At 38.0% G+C, this 24,431-nt stretch overlaps 1 protein-coding gene across 1 annotated transcript in view; it reads right to left on the reverse strand.

Annotated features, from left to right (window-relative positions):
* Positions 1-24,431, reverse strand: part of LOC124876269 (roundabout homolog 1-like) — a 155,399-nt gene that overhangs the window by 104,490 nt on the left and 26,478 nt on the right. The window contains exon 2 of the mRNA XM_047378911.1: positions 15,861-16,187. Within this exon, the coding sequence (XP_047234867.1) occupies positions 15,861-16,187 (327 nt within the window). The remainder of the gene's footprint in view (positions 1-15,860; positions 16,188-24,431) is intronic.

Raw genomic sequence — 24,431 nt, forward strand, 5'->3', positions numbered from 1 at the left:
TTCTTTTATTGGTCGGATGAAATATGCTAAATTTGTGAGATGGGAATTTTGGGTTTTCATGAGCTGTATGCCACAATCATCCGTATTAAGACAATAAAAGACCTGAAATATTTCAGTTAGTGTGCAATGAATCTAAAATATATGAATGTTAAATTTTCATCATGACATTGTGGAAAATAATGAACTTTATCACAATATGCTAATATTTTGAGAAGGACCTGTATACAGGGGTTGGACAATGAAACTAAAACACCTGATTTTAGACCACAATAATTTATTAGTATGGTGTAGGGCCTCCTTTTGCGGCCAATACAGCGTCAATTCATCTTGGGAATGACATATACAAGTCCTGTACAGTGGTCAGAGGGATTTTAAGCCATTCTTCTTGCAGGATAGTGGCCAGGTCACTACGTGATACTGGTGGAGGAAAATGTTTCCTGCCTCACTCCTCCAAAACACCCCAAAGTGTCTCAATAATATTTAGATCTGGTGACTGTGCAGGCCATGGGTGATGTTCAACTTCACTTTCATGTTCATCAAACCAATCTTTCACCAGTCTTGTTGTGTGTATTGGTGCATTGTCATCCTGATACACGGCACCGCCTTCAGGATACAATGTTTGAACCATTGGATGCACATGGTCCTCAAGAATGGTTCGGTAGTCCTTGGCAGTGACGCACCCATCTTGCACAAGTATTTGGCCAAAGGAATGCCATGATATGGCAGCCCAACCCATCACTGATCCACCCCCATGCTTCACTCTGGGCATGCAACAGTCTGGGTGGTACGCTTCTTTGGGGCTTCTCCACACCGTAACTCTCCCGGATGTGGGCAAAACAGTAAAGGTGGACACATCAGAGAACAATACATGTTTCACATTGTCCACAGCCCAAGATTTGCGCTCCTTGCACCATTGAAACCGACGTTTGACATTGGCATGAGTGACCAAAGGTTTGGCTATAGCAGCCCGGCCGTGTATATTGACCCTGTGGAGCTCCCGACGGACAGTTCTGGTGGAAACAGGAGAGTTGAGGTGCACATTTAATTCTGCCGTGATTTGGGCAGCCGTGGTTTTATGTTTTTTGGATACAATCCGGGTTAGCACCCGAACATCCCTTTCAGACAGCTTCCTCTTGCATCCACAGTTAATCCTGTTGGATGTGGTTCGTCCTTCTTGGTAGTATGCTGACATTACCCTGGATACCGTGGCTCTTGATACATCACAAAGACTTGCTGTCTTGGTCACAGATGCGCCAGCAAGACGTGCACCAACAATTTGTCCTCTTTTGAACTCTGGTATGACACCCATAATGTTGTGTGCATTTCAATATTTTGCGCAAAACTGTGCTCTTACCCTGCTAATTGAACCTTCACACTCTGCTCTTACTGGTGCAATGTGCAATCAATGAAGACTGGCTACCAGGCTGGTCCAATTTAGCCATGAAACCTCCCACACTAAAATGACAGGTGTTTCAGTTTCATTGTCCAACCCCTGTATATTCTAAGTAGGTGTGTTTGGAGCTATTACAAATGAAACCAGCATCAAACTCAATTGCTAATGAATTATTAATTATTGCTAATAACCACACATTAACCGTAGTGTGAATTAGTGTGAAATTTGAATTAGTCTCTGTTTTTACCTTTTTTTATGAATTTTGTTTTTTAAATTCAATGATATTCTGTGCCTTTCAAAGGTTTTTACAATTAAATTATTTTGTGAATTTATTAAGTGACAGAGCCCCATTCCAAGACACAAGCAGTTTATTTACATGTCAAGGATCAGGGACACTTGTTTGCAGACAGAAATATATACACTTTGGACAGAGAAGACAGATGGTTGTGAGAGGAGTGAGAAAAGCCATTGATCTTAAGCGTGAAAAACCAACACTAAACAAACGAAGTGGCTTCAGATTTAATCTTTCTAACACCCCTCAAACTTTGAGACATGTGACCAAAACAACTCATACAACCTCCTTAGGGACATGTCTGGATCTTAAAGTGACAATAATCTATATATTAAACTGAATTGAGGGTAGGGCTAGTTACTCATCTGGTCTTAATTGCCCAAATAGCGACCTTTTTGGCTCTATTATTGTGATTCTTCTAAAGTTTACAAGCCGTTTACCTGCAACCCATGTTCATAGAAGAAGAAGTCTTTTAGATGAGAGGTGAAACATCTTCAAGAAACAACAGAAGACTTCCAGTTGTCCTCTACTTATGCACTTAGGATTTTCTTTTGGTTGGTGATCAGTGTCTGACTAAGTTGCAGGAAGCGTCTATCATTTGAGCTATAAGAGGGAGAGTCAGAGAGTAATGGACTGAGAGATTAAGAAACACTCAGCACCATAAGGAAGATCTGCCTCACTCAATTTCTATTGGACTTGACCAAATTGCAGATTCGGTTGCAATGTTTTTATCACCGTAGCTGAAAAGTTTTGTTTCCTGACTGAAAAGTTATTTCGCTCAGTTGTCCTTTTCTTTTTTATGAATGTAACTTATTTTTACTTTTATAACAAATGTTTACTGTAAATACACTATTTTTAGCTACACATTGAAATCTGTCATAAATCATAGGTCATGTATGTTGTAATGCATGTTATAATTTTTTAATCTCTTCCATCAAACTGCTAGGGGTCTACACGTTACATGATGTAATTCATGTTGATTAATATACATTGTCCCCTTTATGAAATATAAATAAATCTAAATCTAAGTAACACTGCTGTAAATCTTTTTTTCATAACAGTACAATGTTTTACATTTTCCCATTAGCCTAACTGTACAAGGAGTGTGCTGTTTTTATATCACACTAAATATTTATCATTATTACTGTTGTGAATGCAAAAAACTGTAACAGCTGAATATTCTCTGGCAGGAAATACATTCAAGTGACAAAAAATTATTTTGCAATGTAGGTCAGAATTCATTGCCTCGGATATGTACATGAAATTTGCATAAACAACAGTGTGTACAACAACTTAGTAATGAGGAACATATTATTGGTCATTAAAGCTGTCAAGGAAATTCAACAACAGCAGTTCCTTCATAAAGCCTGTCTGCACATATAAAAGTATTCCCATGGGAAGAGAGAGCGAGATGCTCCATAAGGGAGACGAGGGAGGCAAAAATAGCAGAAAACAGAGGATGTTGTAGAGCAGACTACCAGGCAGGCTCAGAGAACACTTGTAGTGTGTTGGAATTGTTCATCTCATTATTCTGCTTTCCACTGAGACACCACCCCCCTCTTAGCCCCTTATTTTGCTGGATGTTATTAATGACTACATCTGCAGACCATTAGAAAATATACCAGTATATTTGGTTTTGGTGGGTAAGCAGTATAAATAATATCAGATTTCCATTCTTTGTCTGTGCTGCTGCAACAGCAGTTGTTCCGGTCCTTGAGAACACCTTTATTATTGTGTTTGTCTAATTTCTGTAACTTTTTTTTATTAGATATCAACAATACCAACATAATACTGATTTTGATATATAATATTGTATTGTACATGAAATTACAACCACTCTGTGTCTGCTGTGACTAATATGAAAGAATACTGTATAGTATACTGTACAGTACATCTGATATCCCAGTTCTATTTTAGGATAAAGTGAAACAGGATAAAAGAAACTGATAGTTTAATGTGCACTGCCTCAGACACATCTGAAAAAACAGTCAACTGGATTTCAAAGCCCTGGAGTGTCCTGTATATCTAATATATTATGTATGCATAAGAGGGAAACCAAACGAAGCATCCGGATCCAGTAGATTGCATAAGAATTCTGATTAGTTTAATGATAGTCAAAACAGTTGGCATTTTAATCACAAACAATCATCAAAACCACAATTACATAGTGCACCATCTGGAAGAGTGTTCATTTTTCATTTTCATGCCTTGAAGGCACTGTCAGACTTTGACTGAGATTTGTTTTTTTTTTTTTTACTTCTTCTCGGATGATGTGATACAGCTCAGTTCAGCCAAGACAAAAACAAATAATGATAAATGAATTTTGAAGCAAAGTTGCAAAAATTGATGCAACCTTTGACACCCAAGGAAGTAAGCATCAGCTAAAAGTGTGGATGAAGCTGGAGGCTGTTCTTGACTGTGACAATATGTAGTGACGGACAGAGGATGGATAGCTCTAATATCTCAGAAAAGGCTAAACCATCCCTCCTTTCTCAGTGACAGCGGGATTAGTCAACTGCTATAAGCCTTTAACTCCTATAAGACTCGGCTCTAAATTCACAATCGGGTAGTGCACTAGACACATCTTGTTTTTCTCAGTGAATGGCTCGTTGCATGTTGTGACTTGATGATGGGTTTTCCCTGTTAATTAATTTCAGTTGTTAGAAACAGTTTTGCAGCTATAAGCACATCAGTGTTGATTACCTCTCCCTGCGGGATGTTTCTGTTGCAGTGATACAAATCACCAGAAGAGTTGGAGGAAAGGAGCATGACATCATGGTAAACCAACCTAACAGGCATGGAGTTTCATTGGGAAATAGATAAAAATCTAGCTGCATTACTAATCTGAGGCTATGGGGAAAGACGACCAGCACCCAAGTTCAAGACTGAGCGGGAAACAGGAGGGGATCATTTTCAGTTGTTTCTTTTAAAAGAGGAAACAATCAAAGCTGAATACATTACAACAAAATGATACCTGGAATGACAAGGATGGGAGGACAGGAAGTAAGGGAGAGACACCCAGGAAAATTTGAGAAAGATACCAAATACCACATGTGTAACGTCATTGAAATTGTATCTCCAGGGACATCCATCACACAAAATTCGTTCTTAAAGAAATGTTTTGTTGATTTAAGTCTTCACTGCTGTTGTTTTTATCTTATGGCATGTAATCTCTCTCTATTACATGCTAAGAATGTATTCATAGTTTTGGTCATAAGGTTAAATTCCCTCCTAGTTTATAAGGTCTTTCGTGTTTTTGGGGGGGCATTATTTAAAACCAACATACTATGCCTTACACATAAGGCTGGAGTCTGATTTAACTGATTGTATTCAACATAATTAGTCAGCTAAACCAGAAAAATCCTGATGGATTGCTGTGATTATGTCAAGCAGTGTTCAGTGACTAGCATAAGTAATTAGCTGTCTGAAACAGTTTCATATTTTGTCAGGATGCTATCACAAACCTCTAAGTATTTCATTTTGAATTTATATATACAACTAACACAAAGTAGTGCCTAATTCTGAAGTACATAGTTCAATGTATTTTGTTAATAGTTCTACAAAATAATCCATGAAAAGCATTTATTTATAGTCAATCCTCTATCTTCTTATGCTCTTCAATAAAATCTTCTGCAACCAGTAGTAGTAATAGTAGCACCTAATTTCTTTTTTTTTTTTTTGCGACAGTAGTGGCCTTTATTTTTGTTTTGTTTTTTTCAAAAGTCGGCAGACAGAAATAGGGTGGAGAGAAAGGGGTCAGGACTCAAACCCAAGATAGCTGCATCGTGGACTGAAGCGTCTTTATTTGGGTGGAGCGCTCTACCACTACGCTAACATACCTAATTTCTAAACTGTGTTATTTAATATTATTATCTGTTTCTTTTAATGTTTTAGAGCTTTATTAGCGAACATAGACAACAATGAAGAAACAAACCAAACATGTCAGGAATGCAGTTTGATGCAAGCTTATGCTTTAAAACTATGCTGAAGCTTGGAACATATGATGGGGAACTGTTGAATTAGTAAATGGAAACAGTATGGCAGATATCCAGACCTATAAAAACATAGCCAACCACCTAAACTGACAGGCTGGAAAAGGAGGGCATTAATTGCCAGTAAAGCAACTTTACAGTGAAGTAAAATAACACACAAAATTTAAACAATATTACACTTATTTATCAGCAACATTTTGGGATACTGTAGTTTCTCCTGTCCAGTTGGACAGTTATAGACATTTTGTCCCAACCAGAGTTTGTGGAAGACAATCCTACTATGCGGTTAAAACGTGGGCTCAACCAAAACCTACTTCTATGTTGTAACTTTGTGTTATCTAGAGTTGGCCTTTTTAAAGATACATATGATGCAACACGTACAACTACAGTCTTCAAAAAACTGCTAAATATTTTTTCGTTTGAGCAGTTTGCCAAAATTTGGGCAAATTCGGCTTGTAACATACTTCAGTGAGACTCAGGCTGTTTAAAAGTTGCAGAAAAATGTGGTCTCTTTCCTTTAAAATGTAGCATTTTCTTTTAACATTGTAAAATGTTACAACAAGCAAGTGTAGCTCTCTTTCCAACAGTTATGGATGTCTGTGAGCACAGTCTGAGCACAGTCACACATCAGGTAACCTGACAGTCAACTGACGTGGAGCTGCAGCAGCTAATACAGTCTTTCACTAATAAAGACATAATAAAGGGTAAAACATTAATAGATTGCTAAGAGAAAATGTGATCCGTTGGATCAATAAAATAATGGGCTTGGCCTAAAATAATATTGTGCAAATCATTAAGTTAATTGCACATGTGGTTTTCCAACCACATGCCCAGCTGCCTGGTTGGCAGGGGTTATGGCTGACAAATTATAGAACAACAGATCAATGACAGCTGGATCAGGTCCTAATTTGAAAATGACAAAGTTGACTAATAGGACACAGCTACAGGCAGGTTTGGAGCATTTTAAAGTGTTTTAAAATGGATTAAAAAATTAAGGAACAGTACAATGTATTGTTTTAGAATTTATGTAGCTTATTAAAATGGTTAAATATTTGCTGGTATGCTGCTATGCCTCTTTCCACATGCTTTTTAGTAGTTTAACCAATTTTTCCATAAAGACAGCTTAAAAATGTTTGAGGTTAAGCCAAAAGATCTCTCAAATGCTGTCCTATCTACAATATTTTGTAATCCTTCTCATACGAATACAACCATATCTGCACCTTTAATTCAATATATGATTGCCTATTGTTACACATAAAAGCAGATTTAGCTGATTTTACAACAAACTTACTCCAACAAAGCTCAAATTGCAGTTTTTTTTTTGTTTTTTGTTTGCTAGATATGTGAGATATCTAAGTGGCTGTACTGAATGGTACAGTTCTGCAAATGAACATGCAGATGATTCGGGAAGGTAAGCCTTCCCAAATAAACCACCAGCTGTTGTTTCAGTCTGAAATACAGGTTGCATATGTATACAGAACAATTGTGATCAAATATACTTCAGACAAAGACGTGCACAAAGAGAAAAATTATATATTCTAGTTTAACTGTCGTACAACCCAGAGCCATATGGTCTATATCAGAAGCTCTTGAGTATTTCTCCCTTCCTTTTCTCACAGTGCCGCTACAAGCCAAAAAAACTCTTGCCCTCTGTCCTGACACTCTGCCACAAATCTAGCTAGTGGAAACGCTGAGCCAAGGGGAATATAGTGACAAACATTGTTTAGACAATACTTGCAGTGCACTCACCCCAGTATCCAGACTGTAAACACAAACCAGCTGTCCCCATCGTATGATACTTATTCACAGACTGATCTAACCATAGGCCAAGTCGGAGAAAACAAGGAAGCAAAAAATAGGATAAGAAACAGGAGGCTTCACACACTGTCACAGACAACTGGAAATAACTTCGACTAGACATTTATGTTTTTCTGACAGTGGATATAAGCATTTCCAGTGTTTCAGTCCTTGTCTATCAAACAATATCTCTCCTTGTCTATATGAAGAGAAATGACAACTGTTTTTTTTTTTTTTTTAAAGGAATGCGACTCTACTATCTCTTTGTCTGTTTTAGTGTGTTTATCCTGAGCGACTGCTGGTAGGATGTTGTCAGCAGCGGTGACAGGCATTCCAAGAGAAGAGCCATTAGTTAATGGATAGGGGCAGGCAGAAAAGGTACCTGACCACTGAGAATCTACGTCAGTCTACATTGCTTTGTACCTCCCCCATACCCTCACATTTTCAGCATATGATTACAGTAAGGGGAGTCTTGGGCAAGGATTCTTACAGGGGTCTCACCTCAAGCTGTCAATCTCTCAGGTTGATGGAGCCATGCATGTCACACGATCTGCTTCAGATAGAATGGTGTTGCAATGAACCTGTTCATGTTTATCCAGTCATGTATTTACAGAGGATTCCCCTGATTCCCAGTTTTCATTAATGCTGGATTTTTAATTAAAACCCACATTTAAATGTCGGTATGCTTTGAAAAACTTAACTATAATGCCATTTGTGCAATGGTTGAGGAAACAGTATGAAATGGGAAAAAATATCTTTAAACTGAGATTCTTTTTTTGTTATTTAGTAAAATCCTAATATAATAATGTTAGGGTCTACACCAGGGGCCGGCAGCCTTTCCAATCCAAACAGGTATTTGTTCCCATATTGTTAATGAATAAATTAATCTAAACACTTCTATGAGTCTTTGTAAAAAGCAAGCTCAAAACGTGTATAGAACACCTCTGTATAAATAGTTTGTTTTATATTTAAATTTAAGAACTACTAATTTATATGTAAATTTACATTTTAAAACAAAGAAAAATATCAATCTTTTACGAGATCCAATGAAATGTTCCATATTTATGGAAAATGGTAGAAGAACATTTAGTTTGCAGCCTAATGACAAAACAAAAGAACTAAACAAAAAATAGTTTCCAAATATTCTCATGTTTTTTTTGGCCAAAGTTATGAAAAGCCACTGTGGGTGGCCTTATGAGCCACATGTGGTTCTAGAACTGCAGGTTGCAGACCCCTGGTTTACACAATCATGGGGAACTCTGCTATCTTGACACCTGTCCAGCAGAGACTCATTAACACCCTCCATGAGGAGGCTAATGCAAATCCAAATCCAATTTATTTATAAAGCACATTTAAAAACAGCAAGTGCTGTACATACTAAAATAAATAAATAAATATAAAACAAGACATCCAAAAGACATTTAAAACACATAAAATACAAAAGATACAACAGAAGAGTCAACTTATAACTATTCAAATGCTTTTGAGAAAAGATCTGTTTTTAAAAAAAGACTTAAAAATAGGAAGCGAAGATGCCTGTCTGGGGTTTAAAGGCAGCGCCTTCCAAAGTTTGGCAGCCATGACAGAAAAGTCTCTGTGTCCTTTAAATTTTTGCAATGTTTTTGGACTACTAAAAGCAGCTGGTCGGCTGATCCAAGTGCCCACGAAGGAAGATAAGGCTGGAGTAGATCCTTCATGTACAGAACAGCAAGACCATTCAAGCAATTACAAGCTAATAATTTTTTTTATTAATTCTGTAATGCACAGGGAGCCAATGCGTTCTGATTTGGGGATGTTTAGTTTTTGGTTTCGGGTTTTTTCTTATGTTTTTCACAGTTAAGGATCTTTTGTTTATTATTATTATTATTCTTCTTAGATTTTGAATCATGCTTTTGTTTATTATTTTTCTGGTCATGTTTTAGTCTTGTTCATGTTTTGTCAAGTTTGGTTTTGTTTGTATATTAGAGTCTCTGTTTTTGCCGCAGCCACATTTTGTTCTGTCTGTCAATTAAGTTTATTCGGTTCACCTGTTCAAAGTTAATCTGTCTCCTTGCTCCACCTGGTTTTCACTCCATATATACACACCTGTTCAGTTAGTCGTCGCGGAAACTTTTCTCTGATCATGTCTTGTTCTCAAACCAAGTCTTGTTTTTTTTTTTTTGATCATGCCATGCCTATCTTGCCTGCCCGTTTGTTTTGTTCCTGCCTCCTGCTGTGAGTGAGTTTCTGTTATTAAACCTTTGCACTTACCATCACGCTGCCTGCTCGTCTGCATTCTGGGGTCCTATATCTCGCAAACCATAACACAATGAAGAAAAGCCAGGACAGTGGCAGAGGCATACAGAAAATTTTCAATACTAACGCAGAGCCTTATCTCAGTCAAATAGGAACAAATTCAATCTAGTGCTGCACCTTTAATACCAACCAAGTGCTCCAAACGAGGGATGAGAATACTGTGGTCCACAGTAGCAAACACATCTGTAAGATCTAAAACCACAAAAGTCCCAGAGTTTCCAGAGTTGTTTGCTAAACGGATGGCATTAAAAACACTTACCAGTGCTTTTTCTGTGCAGTGTAAATGTTTAAAACCAGAAAATCTCTGCAATGCCATTAGTGCAAACAAAATCTCTCAATCGGGCAAAAACAATTTTCTTCAATATTTCTGAAAGGAATTTTTGTGAGTTTTGAGACTGGACTAAGAAACAGTTGGCTGCTCACAGGGTGCTGTATCCAAATTTAGTGGAATTTATTTGTAGAAAAAGGTGAAAAGGCTGATTTAATCCTTGTTTTAAGTCACTACTAAACCACAAATAACATCATATGTACCTGTGCTAAGGAGTCAAAGAAATGGACTCTCAGTGGTCCAAATCATCTTTTTAGATGAAAGTAAAGTTTGCATTTTAAAATCTATATCCCAGAGTTTGGTGGAAGAGCGGAAAGCGACAAAACCCAAGTTGCTTGAGGTTAAGTGTGACATTTCCACAGTCAGTGATGATTTGGGGATGTCTTCTGCTGGTGTTGGTCCATTGTTTTTGAGAGAACTTCATACTTCCTTCTGCTGATCAGCTTAATGGAGATGCTGATTTGATTTTTCAACAAGACTTGGCACCTGCCCACACTTACAAAAGTACAGACATACATTTTCTTGGGTGACTGATAAAGCTGCAAAAAAGCTAATTTTGTTCAACAATCTTGTTAAGTTTTATTTATTTATTTATTTATTTGCTGTGTTAGTTAGATGGTAACAAATGAGCCCGTTTCAAGGGTTTAGTGCAGTCCCTGAGAGGATGTTTCAGAGTAGTGAGGACACCTGAATCAATTTGCATTTCGATGACAGGCAGCTAAGGTGTAGATTGATCACAGGTCTGAGCTTATCCTACACCTGCAATGCTGAAAAAAAAACTTCTATTGTATTTTATCTGATTGATGGTGAGCAAAAAAAATGCACCGAAAAAAAATGAATGAGAATCTTTTCATTTTAACTGGGGAGCAGAAATATATCTTTGCAACCCCACTTTTAAAAATCAACAATGCAGATGAGCTGAAGGCCACTATTAAAGCAACCTTCTGTAAACCAAAGGCTGATTCCCTTCATGCTATACTGCATTGATGCAGTAATTCATGCAAAATTAGTTAAATGTACCAAATGTATACATTGTATAGTGCATGCACATACTTTTCAGTAGGGTCATAATTCTTTACTAAAAATCTTTTTTTTCCTTCCTTACCTATTTTTAAACATAAAAGGTTTGATAATTTTAGCCACACTAATTTATTATTTGTTTAAAATGTGTGCATATAGTAAATAACAATGATCGAGAAGCTAACAAAATGTAATATACATTGGAAATACTGCAATGTTGGTGGATGTACATCAGGGCATAGAAATGAAAAGCACCTTTTCGTAAAGTAGCCAAAACTTTACTACAATGACTTGGTAATGAATACATGTAATGAATGCTGTTTTACATTTCTGGTACTTAACATAGTTTCAAACTTAAACTTAACTTTGTCAATCCCATTACATTGGATGTAAGACGTTTTTTATTCTAATGATAATGTAGATCATAGAGTGCTACAATCAGCACTGCAATCAACCTATTGGATTCACTACTCTTCCTGGAACACCTTTAATCATTTTCCATGCTCTCTTTCCTGAGTTATCCAGAGTACAGTATAATCAAGGTCTCTGAATCTATTTGGCTTTGAATTTGAGGTTTGCTTATTGTCTACTGATTGTGCTTCAGATTATGTCAGAAGAATGTCTGTGTAACCTCATGTTTGGAGGAAAATTGGACTGGTTTCTTCCTTATTTCAAAACCATCCCAAATAGTTACAGTTTGGTTTGCCATGATTGCAGCACTGAAACTAGCTATTACTGCAAACTATGCAAAATTGTCTTCATCAATCAAACCACTTTTTCTATCGTTAAATATGGTGTCTGTCAAGGATGTGTTTTGAGACCTATCTTGTTGTCTTTTTACTTAAACATATCCAGACATAGTGTTTTCACGTTTTCAATGCACAGTTGGATTATAAAATGAAGCTGCATGCAACAACACACATTTGTATTTCATTCTACAACATTCTAACTTTCACCTTTTGGTAAAAGGAATGTGACATTTTAATGTCAAAATAGAAATGTATGCAACTAAATAAAATTGACACAGGATCAGCTTACTTTTTATTGTTTAGTTCAAGTATTTGTGTACAGTTGTTTTCCAGCTCACATTCGAATCACCAACATTGTACACCACATTTCTACAAACTACCTTAATGTTTAAGCAGATAAACGAGGACTTTTTCCTCTCTCGTTTTGCTTAATTATGTCAGAAGCAGTATGACCATATGACGGTGGCTCGTTACTTCATCAGTGCAGTATTGTGGCTTAACCTCCAGGCCCTACCATGAACCTCACTTTCCTACAGCAAATGGCAATGTCCAATTAGTTTAAGACAAACATTTACTCCTTCCTCTCACTGAACCTAAAAACTGTTCTAGTATCCAATAACCTTTAGAGTACACAGGCTGTGACTTTGCCTTCACCTCAATAAAGCGCTCCATGATTGAATCAAGTGGCTGAGGTCAATAGGACATATGTTCATTTCCCTTGGTCCTGCAGGGTCCCTGCAGGCAGAACAAATATGCTGAGTGTCTTCTTTGACATTTATTGGATAGGAACCAAGTTATATCTCTCTTTTTGCCTTTTTCTCATTTCATCTCTTTCACTTTCAGAATGGGCTTCACTACAGTGTATGCATGTGCATGCAAGGAAGTGTGTGCGCACGTGCCTGTGTGCATGCACGTTGTGTATACTTACACAGTATTTCCACCCTGTGGTCACGCTTCAGGCAGCAGCACGTACTACATCTGTCAGTGTCTCAACAGCGTCACCTCAATTTTCTCCCAACAAGTCTTCCTAGTGTGCCTTGAAGGACAGATACTTCTTTCCTCTCTGTATTCGAACCCCGTCTGTCTCTGTCAAAGCTTTCAACGCTGTCTTTTGTCAGCCACCCCCTCACTTTCATCATCTCTCCCTTACTTCTGTTAAATCAGAGCAGCGGAGGGAAGAGTCATAAAAGTCACACAGAAAATTAATGTTTGAGCTGAGACTTTTTTTTTAAACACCCATTTTTCCATTCTAATTTTTCAGATTTACTCCATTTCTAAGTGATCAAAAGATTGATTCTCTGAGGGATTCTTGTCAATGTTCTGCTGTTTCTCCCATGCCTGGGTAGCTGACTCAATGAACCCATCAAGTTATTTAAAGTGACAAGTCATTTGTGACAGCCAGTCATGTAAATTTATTGTGACCTGTCAATGTTTAGTTTTGGGAACAGGGTCTAAATATAGTGAATTCATTCATTAAACTGAGGTTATCATGTCTGAATTTCTCTACATTGAGTAAACAGGCAATGTATGTATTTATTTTAGAATGCCAACTTCTGTTGATAATAAAACAATATCAGATCAATTAACATTGTTTTAATAATCTTAATAACATAAGCTTAATGTGACAATTTGACATCACAATAAGGTTTGCATTACAGTGCCCTGCAAATGTATTCATTCCCCTTAAATATTTGCATATTTTAATAGGTTGCATCCACAAATTCTAGGTAATTTTACTGGAATTTCGTGTAACAGACCAACACAGAGTCCCTAAGTGTAAAGTGCCTCATAAACTATTTAAACATGGTGGGGGCTTCTCCAATGCATTTGTAAACAAGTTGTCCATCGAGCAGTTTGTGATCTGAGGATACAATGGGTCATGGCAGGAACCTTTTTCTTACTTCAAAATAATTCAATTCAGTTCAGTGTATTTACATAGAGCCAACTCACTACACCCGTCATCTCAAGACACTTTACAAAGTCAATTCAATCAAATCATACAGACCAATTCCAAGACAGGTACATACATTCCAATTGATCCTAGTCAATTCCAAATGTTAAAACCAATACAAAATCATATATGTGGTGTGGCATATATGCAGCATTACTGCTGCTAGGCTTTACTGCAAAAACTTGACTAAAAGTGATGGCATTCCACCAGCTTGTTTGTCTTTTATGACATTATAGCATAGAACAACAGAAATCTGACGGTAACTTGATGGTTCTACATACAAAAGGTATCCTGTTTGCATCACACTAGTTACTGACATTTCCAAAGGACTTGAACTGATTATAACATTGCATAAAACTTACCCCAAAAGAAAAAAAAAAACAAAGGTAATAAACATCAGCCCTCATGTAAGGTAAGTCCTTCTTTTACATTTTTCCAGCCATTAGACCTCCTCGTCTCAGCAGCTTTTGCCAAAGGCAGGTCTGTTTTACCACCTAGCCCTGGGGTGACCCATGAATCTGTGTGACTTTTGAAGGATGAAGTAAGGAAATATAATTCATCCAAGCAGCTTCCACAAGTCTCCTCTGTGTTCCTCCTCAACTCTAAAACCTGGCAGTAAATTTTGTGAACTACAAGTAATAAACTCCCCCCGCCAGGGGCCTTAGGCTTCTTAGGTAGGAGTGCTGATCTAGCATTACTGTGATACAGTTTGACCATCTCCTTCATTATGATGCAAAAGGTAAAATTACACTGGAGGGGTATCATTATTCTAAAACCTTGATGCAAACCCTGGAGATTGAAGCTGAGTGGAAGCATTGCAAGCTGAAACAGCTAAGCAAAGCAGGGGCTTGACAGTAAATGATGGAGAAGTATGCTGGGTGTGAGGGCATGGCTCTGGTTGTTAACCTTTGTCACTAACACCTCCCTCAATCAGTGCCTTCTTATGCATGTTATTATCCAGACTGATCCCAGTGTTTTTGGATTTGGAAAACCTTTGCTCCAATGGGAATTATTTGCCAGCTGTGCTCCTTCCCGAGGAAAGTTTACCAAAGATTGCATATACTGACCTTTTGCTCTTTACTCTCTCTAAAGCCGTCCTTCCATCACTATATTTGACAAATACCCTTATTGCAGCTGTAAGCAACCTATTGGATTCCTGCTTGAGACACAGCTATAATACAACAAGACTTTCACCTTTTAGAACACATTTACATATGTAGTTTAAATTTGGGGATGAAGCAGATGCAGAGCTGCTGAACATCTGACAATGAATAAAACTAACCTGCAAAAAAGGTAAGGGAGTAATGTTTTTTTCACCATTTTGACATGAACATGGCTTGATTTTAACCATTTTAGCACCGGCTGCATACTTAGGGCCTGGATAGTAAGCTTTTGCACAGGTAAAGTCTTTTGCAGCCTCTGACATATTTGTTTCTGCCTTTCAGTTTCTTCAATCTCCCTGTCAATTTTGACCAGCTTCCTTATCGCTGCAGAAGAAAAACATTTTCACAGCATGATGCTGCCACTTCTTTTACCATGAAGAGTGCATGTTCAGGGTGATGTGTAGTGTTAGTTTTCTGTCACAGTTAATGTTTTGCATCTAGGCCAAAGGGTGAATCTAGGTGTTATCAGACCAGAGTACCTTTTTTTCCTCATGTTTGCTTTGTGGCAACATCAGACTTTCTTTCAACAGTAACAGGCTTCTTCCCATTATTGATGTTCAAAGGCTTTGGGATGTTATTTTATACCATAAAACCTTCATCATCTTAAGTCTGACCTTTCTGCCATCTTGGTCTTCATAATGCTGTTTTCTTTTTTTTATTTATTAATGTGCTTCAACAAACCTCTGAAACCTTTACAGAATATTATGTTTACACTAAAGTTAATTTACATATTTACTAATCAGGAAATGTCTGAGGGCAATTGGATTGTATGTTTGATGCTTTTTCATGTAAGTATATTCTACTGGAGTATTTTGGGTTTCCTGTGTTCTAACAAAATGGTCACTGGCAACACACAAAACAAAAACACAGCAGCACTTACTAGCTACTTCCAGGGATGCATTATGACTGATCGCCTGGCCCAGATAGTTTCGGGCCACGCAGACGTAGCTGCCATCGTCTGGCTTGCTCCGTCGTCCATGGACGATGCGTAGAAAGAAAAGGGATCCACTGGGCAGCAGCATACGATGGGAGCGTGGGTTGTCTCGGTCCGTCTCAACGCGCTCACCATCTTTGTACCACTCCACTGTCGGGGATGGACGGCCCTCCGCCTTACAGTTGAGTGTGGCTGGCTCCCCTTTAGACACGATTAAATCAGAGGGGTGTTCTACAATCCGGGGAGGGAAGTCTTCCTGGCGGAGACGAGACCCTAAAAGGGGATAACAGTCCAAAACTGGCGGTTTACTGATTCTGTATGTTAAAGCAGAGCACAGAACACGTCACAACAAATAGACATAATAAAATATATGAAATAATTCCCCCTGTTAAATTCTAATCAAAAAGGGTATTAGGTGATATAGAGCATAAATTCAAGAAATGTTAATTAGCAATTAACCCCTTTGATAATAGAATTACCTCATGAAGACATGTAATCATAAAACGTAAAATCTTTGAATTTAAATTACATTAAAAAGTTAAAAAACAAAAGCAATGATGAGTGAAATCTTTCAGGAAGTAATATGTTTCAATGACATGTGACACAGATGGCTTTAAAAAATGATAATGATAATGAACATTGTATAGCTTTTGAAAAGCTCCAAGGCTGAATTTAAATAAAACAAAAGCATTATACATTACTGTTTTTACATAATTATGTTTTTAGATGTTTCACAATTTTCCTACACTGAATCAGCACATACAGTAAAAGGCTAACAGCAACTTGTCAGTTGTGGATGTCTGTGTAAATGTGAAACCTCTAAATGTTGTTTGGTGCACTTTATCATTCTATCATGATACCGCTTCATCACTTGAAGCCAACCTTACCACAGCCTCTAAATAAGACATGGAAATATGAATCAATACTTCAAAGCACACAAACACTAACAACCACAAAATCACCTCTAATCCCCGATTCACTGCTGAGATGTCAATCAGTCTGCTCCTTCCACAAAGCTGTGCACGGCGAATATCTACTGAGGCTGTGGACAAACAAACCCCCTTTATGGTACACAACTCTGATGCCTCTCCACATCTAACATTGCATTCTTCTCTTTTCAGCCTGCCCCAACACTGTTAGCCTCTCACACGTTGCCACTTCCAATCCTGTTACGCACACAAGCCATCACTCCTTCTTTTTTTTTCTATAATATTACTGAAAGTTGAGAATTTAAAAACAATGGTCTCAACTGTAATCCTAACAAAGGTAAAAGTGCCTCACTGTGCTGAAAACAAATGACAGGATCTGAACTTATATTTATTTGTGAGCACACTCTCTGGACACCTAGGTATACCTTGTTAATACCAGGTTGGACTGCCTTTTGCCTTCAGAACTGCCTTAATATTTAGTAGCACCGGTTCAACAAGGTGTTGAAAACATTCTTCCGAGATTTTGGTCCATATTGACATGACAGAATCAGTCAGTTCTTACAGATTTGTTATCTGCAGATCCATCTCCCATTTCACAACATCCCAAACGCGCTCTGTTGGATTAAGATCAGGTGAGAGAGGAAGGCACCTTAGTATAATAAACTCACTTTTATGTTCAAGAACTCAGTTTGAGATGTTTTGAGCTTTGTGACCTGGTTTATTATCCTGCTGGAAGAAGCTATAAGAAGATGGTACACTGGTGTCATAAACGGATGGACATCAACAGCAATACTCACCTAGGGTGGGGTTATTAAACAATGTTATTTTGGTACTAATGAATATTAATACGAGTAGCCATGTTTGTAATAATGGATCCATGCTTTCATTTTGTTTATGTTAAATTCTTACCCTATCTGAATGTCATGATTGAAATTAGGACTGATCAGACCAGGCAACTTATCACCCGTCTGTCACTGTCTGATTTTGGTGAACTGTAGCCTCAATTTCTTGTTCTTCGCCAACAGAATTAGAGCTCGGTGTTGTCCTCTGTTGCAGTACTCCTTCTGCTTCAAGGATTGAAGTGTTGTGGACTCAGAGATGGTACATGGCAACACCTTGGTTGTAAATAAAGGTTATTTGAGCTATGTTTTTCATCTCTAACCAGTCTGCCCATCCTTCTTTGACCTCTGACATCAACAGGGAATTTCCATCCACACAAGTGCTGCTTACTGGGTATTCTTTTTTTTATCAGATAAACATGAGAGGTGGTTGTGTGTGAAAATCTCAGCAGATGATTACAAAGTAATGATGCCTGTCTGGCATCAAAAACTTAAATCCCCTTTCTCCCCCATTCTAATGCCCGGTTTGAACTTCAGAAAGTCGTCTTCAGCATGTCAAGATGTCTAAATGCATTGAGTTGCTGCCATGTGATTTGCCGATTTTTTGTTTGTATTAAAAACCAATGCAATAAGTCAGTGTGCAGTTTTTTTGTTTTGAATTTCAGGCCTGCAACACATTTTAGAGATTCCTAAGACTAAAGTTTGATGTTGTTAATGGATTAAAAATAAGGACACATCAACAGATAATTCCAACACAGAGTTTCTAGAGGTGTAAAGATGGATAAATGATTGCTTGTTTTCTAGACTAGACTTAGAACAACTAAGAGAGACTGCAATATTAACATGACTCAGCAACAGTCTCCAATCCCTCAGATGACACAGCACATATTTTCCAAATGTCTCCACACATTTATTAACAAGGAAATTCATAACCACATCCTGCACACACCACAAATGCATAGCTGGTGGAGAGAAGGGTACAGGTATTCTCCATCAATGAGCTTATACTTATATAAAATTCCCTCTAAGACAGGCTAATTTGGTACTCCCAGCATCAGACATATTAAAGGTATTGTGACAAGGAATTTCAGCTTAGTAAACTTATGAAACCTTCATCATTTGTCATTGTTCTTGTCTTCATCATTATTTGATTGTATGTATTAGACATGCACCAATCAAGTAACGGGTTGAATTGGCCAAATTTTCAATGATCAGCCCTGATTGGCATTCGGTAGGTGAAATACTAAAAGAAAATCCGACTTTCTCCACTTCATTAAATGCAGCAACACTTAGAAGGCTGTCCATTTTCAGACTTTCTGGAGTGTAGACAAAATCTGATTCAAAACTGAAAAGACAGGGTTTTTTCTGTAATGTAGAAAAAAAAAGAAAAACTAAATTGGGGAAAATTGGAATCAGCGGTTCAGACCGTTTAAGCCAATTGGAAATTAGAAACTCTCAGGAAAAGCATCTCCAGTAAATGTTAAAGATTTTAAATGCAGAAATGTATTATTATAGACAAAATACTATAAGGTACTAGGGAAAACATTACTGTAGATATGTTTGAGTTTATTTTGCATATCTCGCCCAACTTTGTTTCCCTGCATTGTATTTCCATGTCATGCTTTTGCTGTTTATCTGATGTAACACTGTTGGGACACAGTTGGTTCTTTCAAGGGGCTAAAAACAGCAGCTTTCCCAGCTTTCAGCAGGCCTTCCTGTAATGTGCCAATGGCCTTGGAAAGCAGATAATCCTTCCCATGCTCTAGTGATGAGATCCTACATTCCCTTTGCAACCCACACACAGGCAGGTGTTTAGCCACACTGATAATACCTTACAAACTGAGAGAAGGGGTTGTAGTGTGTTCGTTCTTGTGTGTGTTTTCACATGAGCATTTCCTGTGGTTTCCAGAAGCTTATAAAAGAAAATGCGATAATATGTGCAGTCGTCTACTTTCACACCGAAAATTAAAACATAAGAACATACATACATGCATAAACTCAGTATTATAAATGCTTATATTAGCATGTTTTGCAACCAAAATATTTATCTGGAACAGGTTGTGGTGTGGCTACTGAAATAAGATTCCACCTCCCCAGCTGCATCAATCTCAAACTATGTCCTGTAATTAGTTTTTCTTTGGGCTCTTTTAGTCTTATGATGCAGTACTAAGTGGTTGAGGTAACTCAAAAGGCACATTCTCATTAAAAATCAGTGTATCAAAAGCTTCTTTAATAAAAACATGCGAAATATATATATCTATTCTGAAACCTTTGAATATAGTGGGATCTTTATTCTTTAGCAACACCTAGTCTGTAGTAATGAAACCTGTAATCCTAGTGACAAAGTATGAATTGTTCTGAAAGGCAAAGGAAATCTGTACATTTTTCAAGTGAACGTTCAAAGTTCGTAGAAAATGTTCATATCTGGGATAATTTTAATTTGTCTGGACAGGTTTGGTTTTTTTTGGTTTTTTTTACAGACTTAAAAATGTTTTCATCCAACAACAATTGATCAAACAAATGCCAGAACAAAATTAATGTTTAGCAGAGATTCTGAGCGAACCAGGGATGCAAATACGTCCAGAACAACAATGTTAATTTAACAAATGACCAAGAAAATCACTGGTTTTTCAGTTATAAAATAAGCCCAGTAGATGTAAGGCGCAAGACATAATTTTGGGAAACACCCTAATTTGAGCGTTATCTCCCTCCACAATTTTGTTACCAAAAGTAAAGATGCACAACAGCCTAAAATAAATATTATATAATATATAATAATATATTAATAATATATATTATGTAATATATAATATAATATAAAGATACAATGCGGCTTACCGTGCTCTTCACTGTGTTTGTTACCACCACAGCGATGAAGGAGAAAACGAGGAATCATATGACAGAGGTGGTCGGTAACTTTAAAATACCTAAAGGAGATTAAAAGTAATTTCTCTACACCAATGTAAAGAAATGACAGTCAATATTGCCCAAAGAGCTGTGGGGAAGAAGTGTAAATATTTAATATCAGAGCAATTTTCCACCCTGTCTAGACTAGTAAAGGGGTTTCAGAACAATACAAATAAGATGGAGACCATGGCCTTTGGTTCCTGTTTACAGCACACATGCTGCTTTTCTTGTTCTTAATTGTGTTGGACTGATGCCTGGGGGTCTACGCAAGTCCCTAAGCTCCTTGGCATTACTGAGAGGCAATATCAGTCTGCCACAAGTGGACCCCCAAAAGACCAGGGTTTATCTGCAAAGGGCCAGCAGCCAGCATGAAATCGGTATGCAAAAATATGCACACAGGTGCACAATGAGGTACATGCTTCCAAACCAAAGGCAATTTGTTGCACATTTGAAATTACACAATGTGTCTTTTTTTTAAGTTTGATGCAGTTCTGTTGTTTTGTGGAAATGTCTGGGTAGGTTTGACAAAGACATTGAAAAAAGGAGCTTAAAAAAATCTTTTGTCTCCGTACAGGACCAAATAAAGTAAGCGTAAAACCTTTTTTCAATGTGGCAAATCGGACATTGCCGATTTACATTTCTCATAATAAACTAAGAATAAATACTCAAAGCACCAACACAAATAGTGCCTCCAGTTTATAGTTGTTGTATTCTGAATGATAGTATATACAGCTGCAATAACAGAATGTTTCATGTAGAAAACTTTGACTTTCCCAAACTCTGTTTACTAAATTCGGATTACTTTTAAGAACAATATTGTAGGGTGATTTAAAAAGAGCATGTGGCACAGTTGGTAGCACTGTTGCCTTGCAGCAAGAAGGTCCTGAGTCTTTCTGCATGGAGTTTGCATGTTCTCCCCGTGCATGCGTGGGTTTTCACCAGGTACTCCGGCTTCCTCCCACAGTCCAAAAACATGCCTGTTAGGTTAATTGGTCACTCTAAATTGCCCTTAGGTGTATGAATGAGTGTGTGCTTGGTTGTTTGTGTGTTGCCCTGCGATGGACTGGCGACCTGTCCAGGGTGTACCATGCCTGTCGCCCATACACTGCTGGAGATAGGCACCAGCTTCCCCCCGACCCACTATGGAATAAGCGGTAGAAAATGACTGACTGACTGAAACTAGTAAATTTCGAACCTACTTTACTCGGTAACACCATCCACCCAGAGAACTGCTCTTGTCCTGGTAGTGTTTATGGTGCATCCACTGATCATAAATTTAACTTTTTAGTTTCCAACTGCTGGTCACTAGTCAGGGTCAAACAAGTCAACTGCCAAATTTAGTCACCATCTGATTTCTCAGTGCAATTCTAATTTTATATCAACAAATGCCAAGTATTCATGTAGACCTTAGAATTTTACATTCATCTCTACCATACAAAGTCACATCTAAGTTGCAGCTATCAACACATACAGTAAGCCAGAATAAGGTAAGATGAGTAAGAATAAATTATACTCATTTCTTTGAGTATAGGTATTCAAATTGTAAAAGTAGAAGGCAGAAAAAAAGGTATGAGGTTACGGCATACATTATAGGAAATGGAAGAAGACAGCTTTAAAGTAACAAAACGTGACCCCACTGACACACTGTAAATGCAATTTTCCTCAATCCTGGTGGTCAAGTATGGGCCCACCCAGGTGTCATTTAAAATATAACAATATTTAGAATGCATTAACGACTGCTAATAATATAGTTTGGATTTTAATCAAAGACATATTCAAAAACAAAATAACATTTTACAATCTATTTAACTTCTTTTGTGGAAGACACACACACTCGTACAGATCTGAAAGCTCCAACAAAGACCTGAGCTTCATCAATCTACTCAGATTCAAAGATGCAATTCTTAAAGAATGTGCATAATTGTCTCTTTGTGGTTTATCCAAAACAAGAGTCATTGAAAAGCATTTGGTGACATTTATAAAGCTAGAATGCTCCAGACATATTGTCTCCCTTTGATGCCGCTGAAAGCTGACTGACACAATCTGACTGCACTGTGACACTGAGACTAAGACTACAAGAGCCACAGTGGTGGTAAAACTTCAACCTGTTATGCTTCGGGATTTCCAATACCTTAGTGGAAGTGCCATTTTTGTGGAGCAGGCGCCTGAATCAGCTAATACGGTCATGCAGATTTTCTGGGAGGCTTAGGAAAGAGCAATAAATAGAATGTCTTGTGTAGGCAAACACTCTTTTCAAGCTGCAAAGGTAATTTAGCCTTCTTCCTTTGAGACCCAAGGGCTACATCATTGATCAAAGTCCAAACTTTTAATAGCAAGCAGAGATTTCCAGAAGCTTCAGTGGTCATGGTTTTGGTCTTTGCACCACACCAGAACAGATTACTATCCATGGAGGATAACAAGAGGAGAAAATGACACGATAGATTTGAACTGAAAGAGCATTTCAGAAACACTAATGACGTGTAGAAACATTGGAGCTGAACAAACGTGTGCTGCAAGAAAAATAGTCACTGGGACTAAGAAATGTTCACACCACTTTTTTTGTTTGTTTGTTTTTATGTTTTTTGGTAATCTGTTTTTGAACAAAATGCAATATACTGTTTTCAAAAGAAGCTTAAGGAGGAATTTAGAAGAATATTGTGTCCAAATAATAACTTGTATACAGGGGTTGGACAATGAAACTGAAACACCTGGTTTTAGACCACAATAATTTATTAGTATGGTGTAGGGCCTCCTTTTGCGGCCAATACAGCGTCAATTCGTCTTGGGAATGACATATACAAGTCCTGCACAGTGGTCAGAGGGATTTTAAGCCATTCTTCTTGCAGGATAGTGGCCAGGTCACTACGTGATATTGGTGGAGGAAAACGTTTCCTGACTCGCTCCTCCAAAACACCCCAAAGTGACTCAATAATATTTAGATCTGGTGACTGTGCAGGCCATGGGAGATGTTCAACTTCACTTTCATGTTCATCAAACCAATCATTCACCAGTCTTGCTGTGTGTATTGGTGCATTGTCATCCTGATACACGGCACCGCCTTCAGGATACAATGTTTGAGGAGCACATGCTCCTCAAGAATGGTTCGGTAGTCCTTGGAAGTGACGCGTCCATCTAGCACAAGTATTGGGCCAAGGGAATGCCATGATATGGCAGCCCAAACCATCACTGATCCACCCCCATGCTTCACTCTGGGCATGCAACAGTCCGGGTGGTATGCTTCTTTGGGGCTTCTCCACACCGTAACTTTCCCGGAGGTGGGGAAAACAGTAAAGGTGGACTCATCAGAGAACAATACATGTTTCACATTGTACACGGCCCAAGATTTGCGCTCCTTGCACCATTGAAACCAACGTTTGGCATTGGCACGAGTGACCAAAGGTTTGGCTATAGCAGCCCAGCCATGTATATTGACCCTGTGGAGCTCCCGACGGACAGTTCTGGTGGAAACAGGAGAGTTGAGGTGCACATTTAATTCTGCCGTGATTTGGGCAGCCGTGGTTTTATGTTTTTTGGATGCAATCCGGGTTAGCACCCGAACATCCCTTTCAGACAGCTTCCTCTTGCGTCCACAATTAATTCCATTGGATGTGGTTCGTCCTTCTTGGTAGTATGCTGACATTACCCTGGATACCGTGGCTCTTGATACATCACAAAGACTTGCTGTCTTGGTCACAGATGCGCCAGCAAGACGTGCACCAACAATTTGTCCTCTTTTGAACTCTGGTATGTCACCCATAATGTTGTGTGCATTTCAATATTTTGAGCAAAACTGTGCTCTTACCCTGCTAATTGAACTTTCACACTCTGCTCTTACTGGTGCC

The sequence above is a fragment of the Girardinichthys multiradiatus genome, chromosome 11 (assembly GCF_021462225.1).
Source record: "Girardinichthys multiradiatus isolate DD_20200921_A chromosome 11, DD_fGirMul_XY1, whole genome shotgun sequence".
NCBI lineage: Eukaryota > Metazoa > Chordata > Actinopteri > Cyprinodontiformes > Goodeidae > Girardinichthys > Girardinichthys multiradiatus.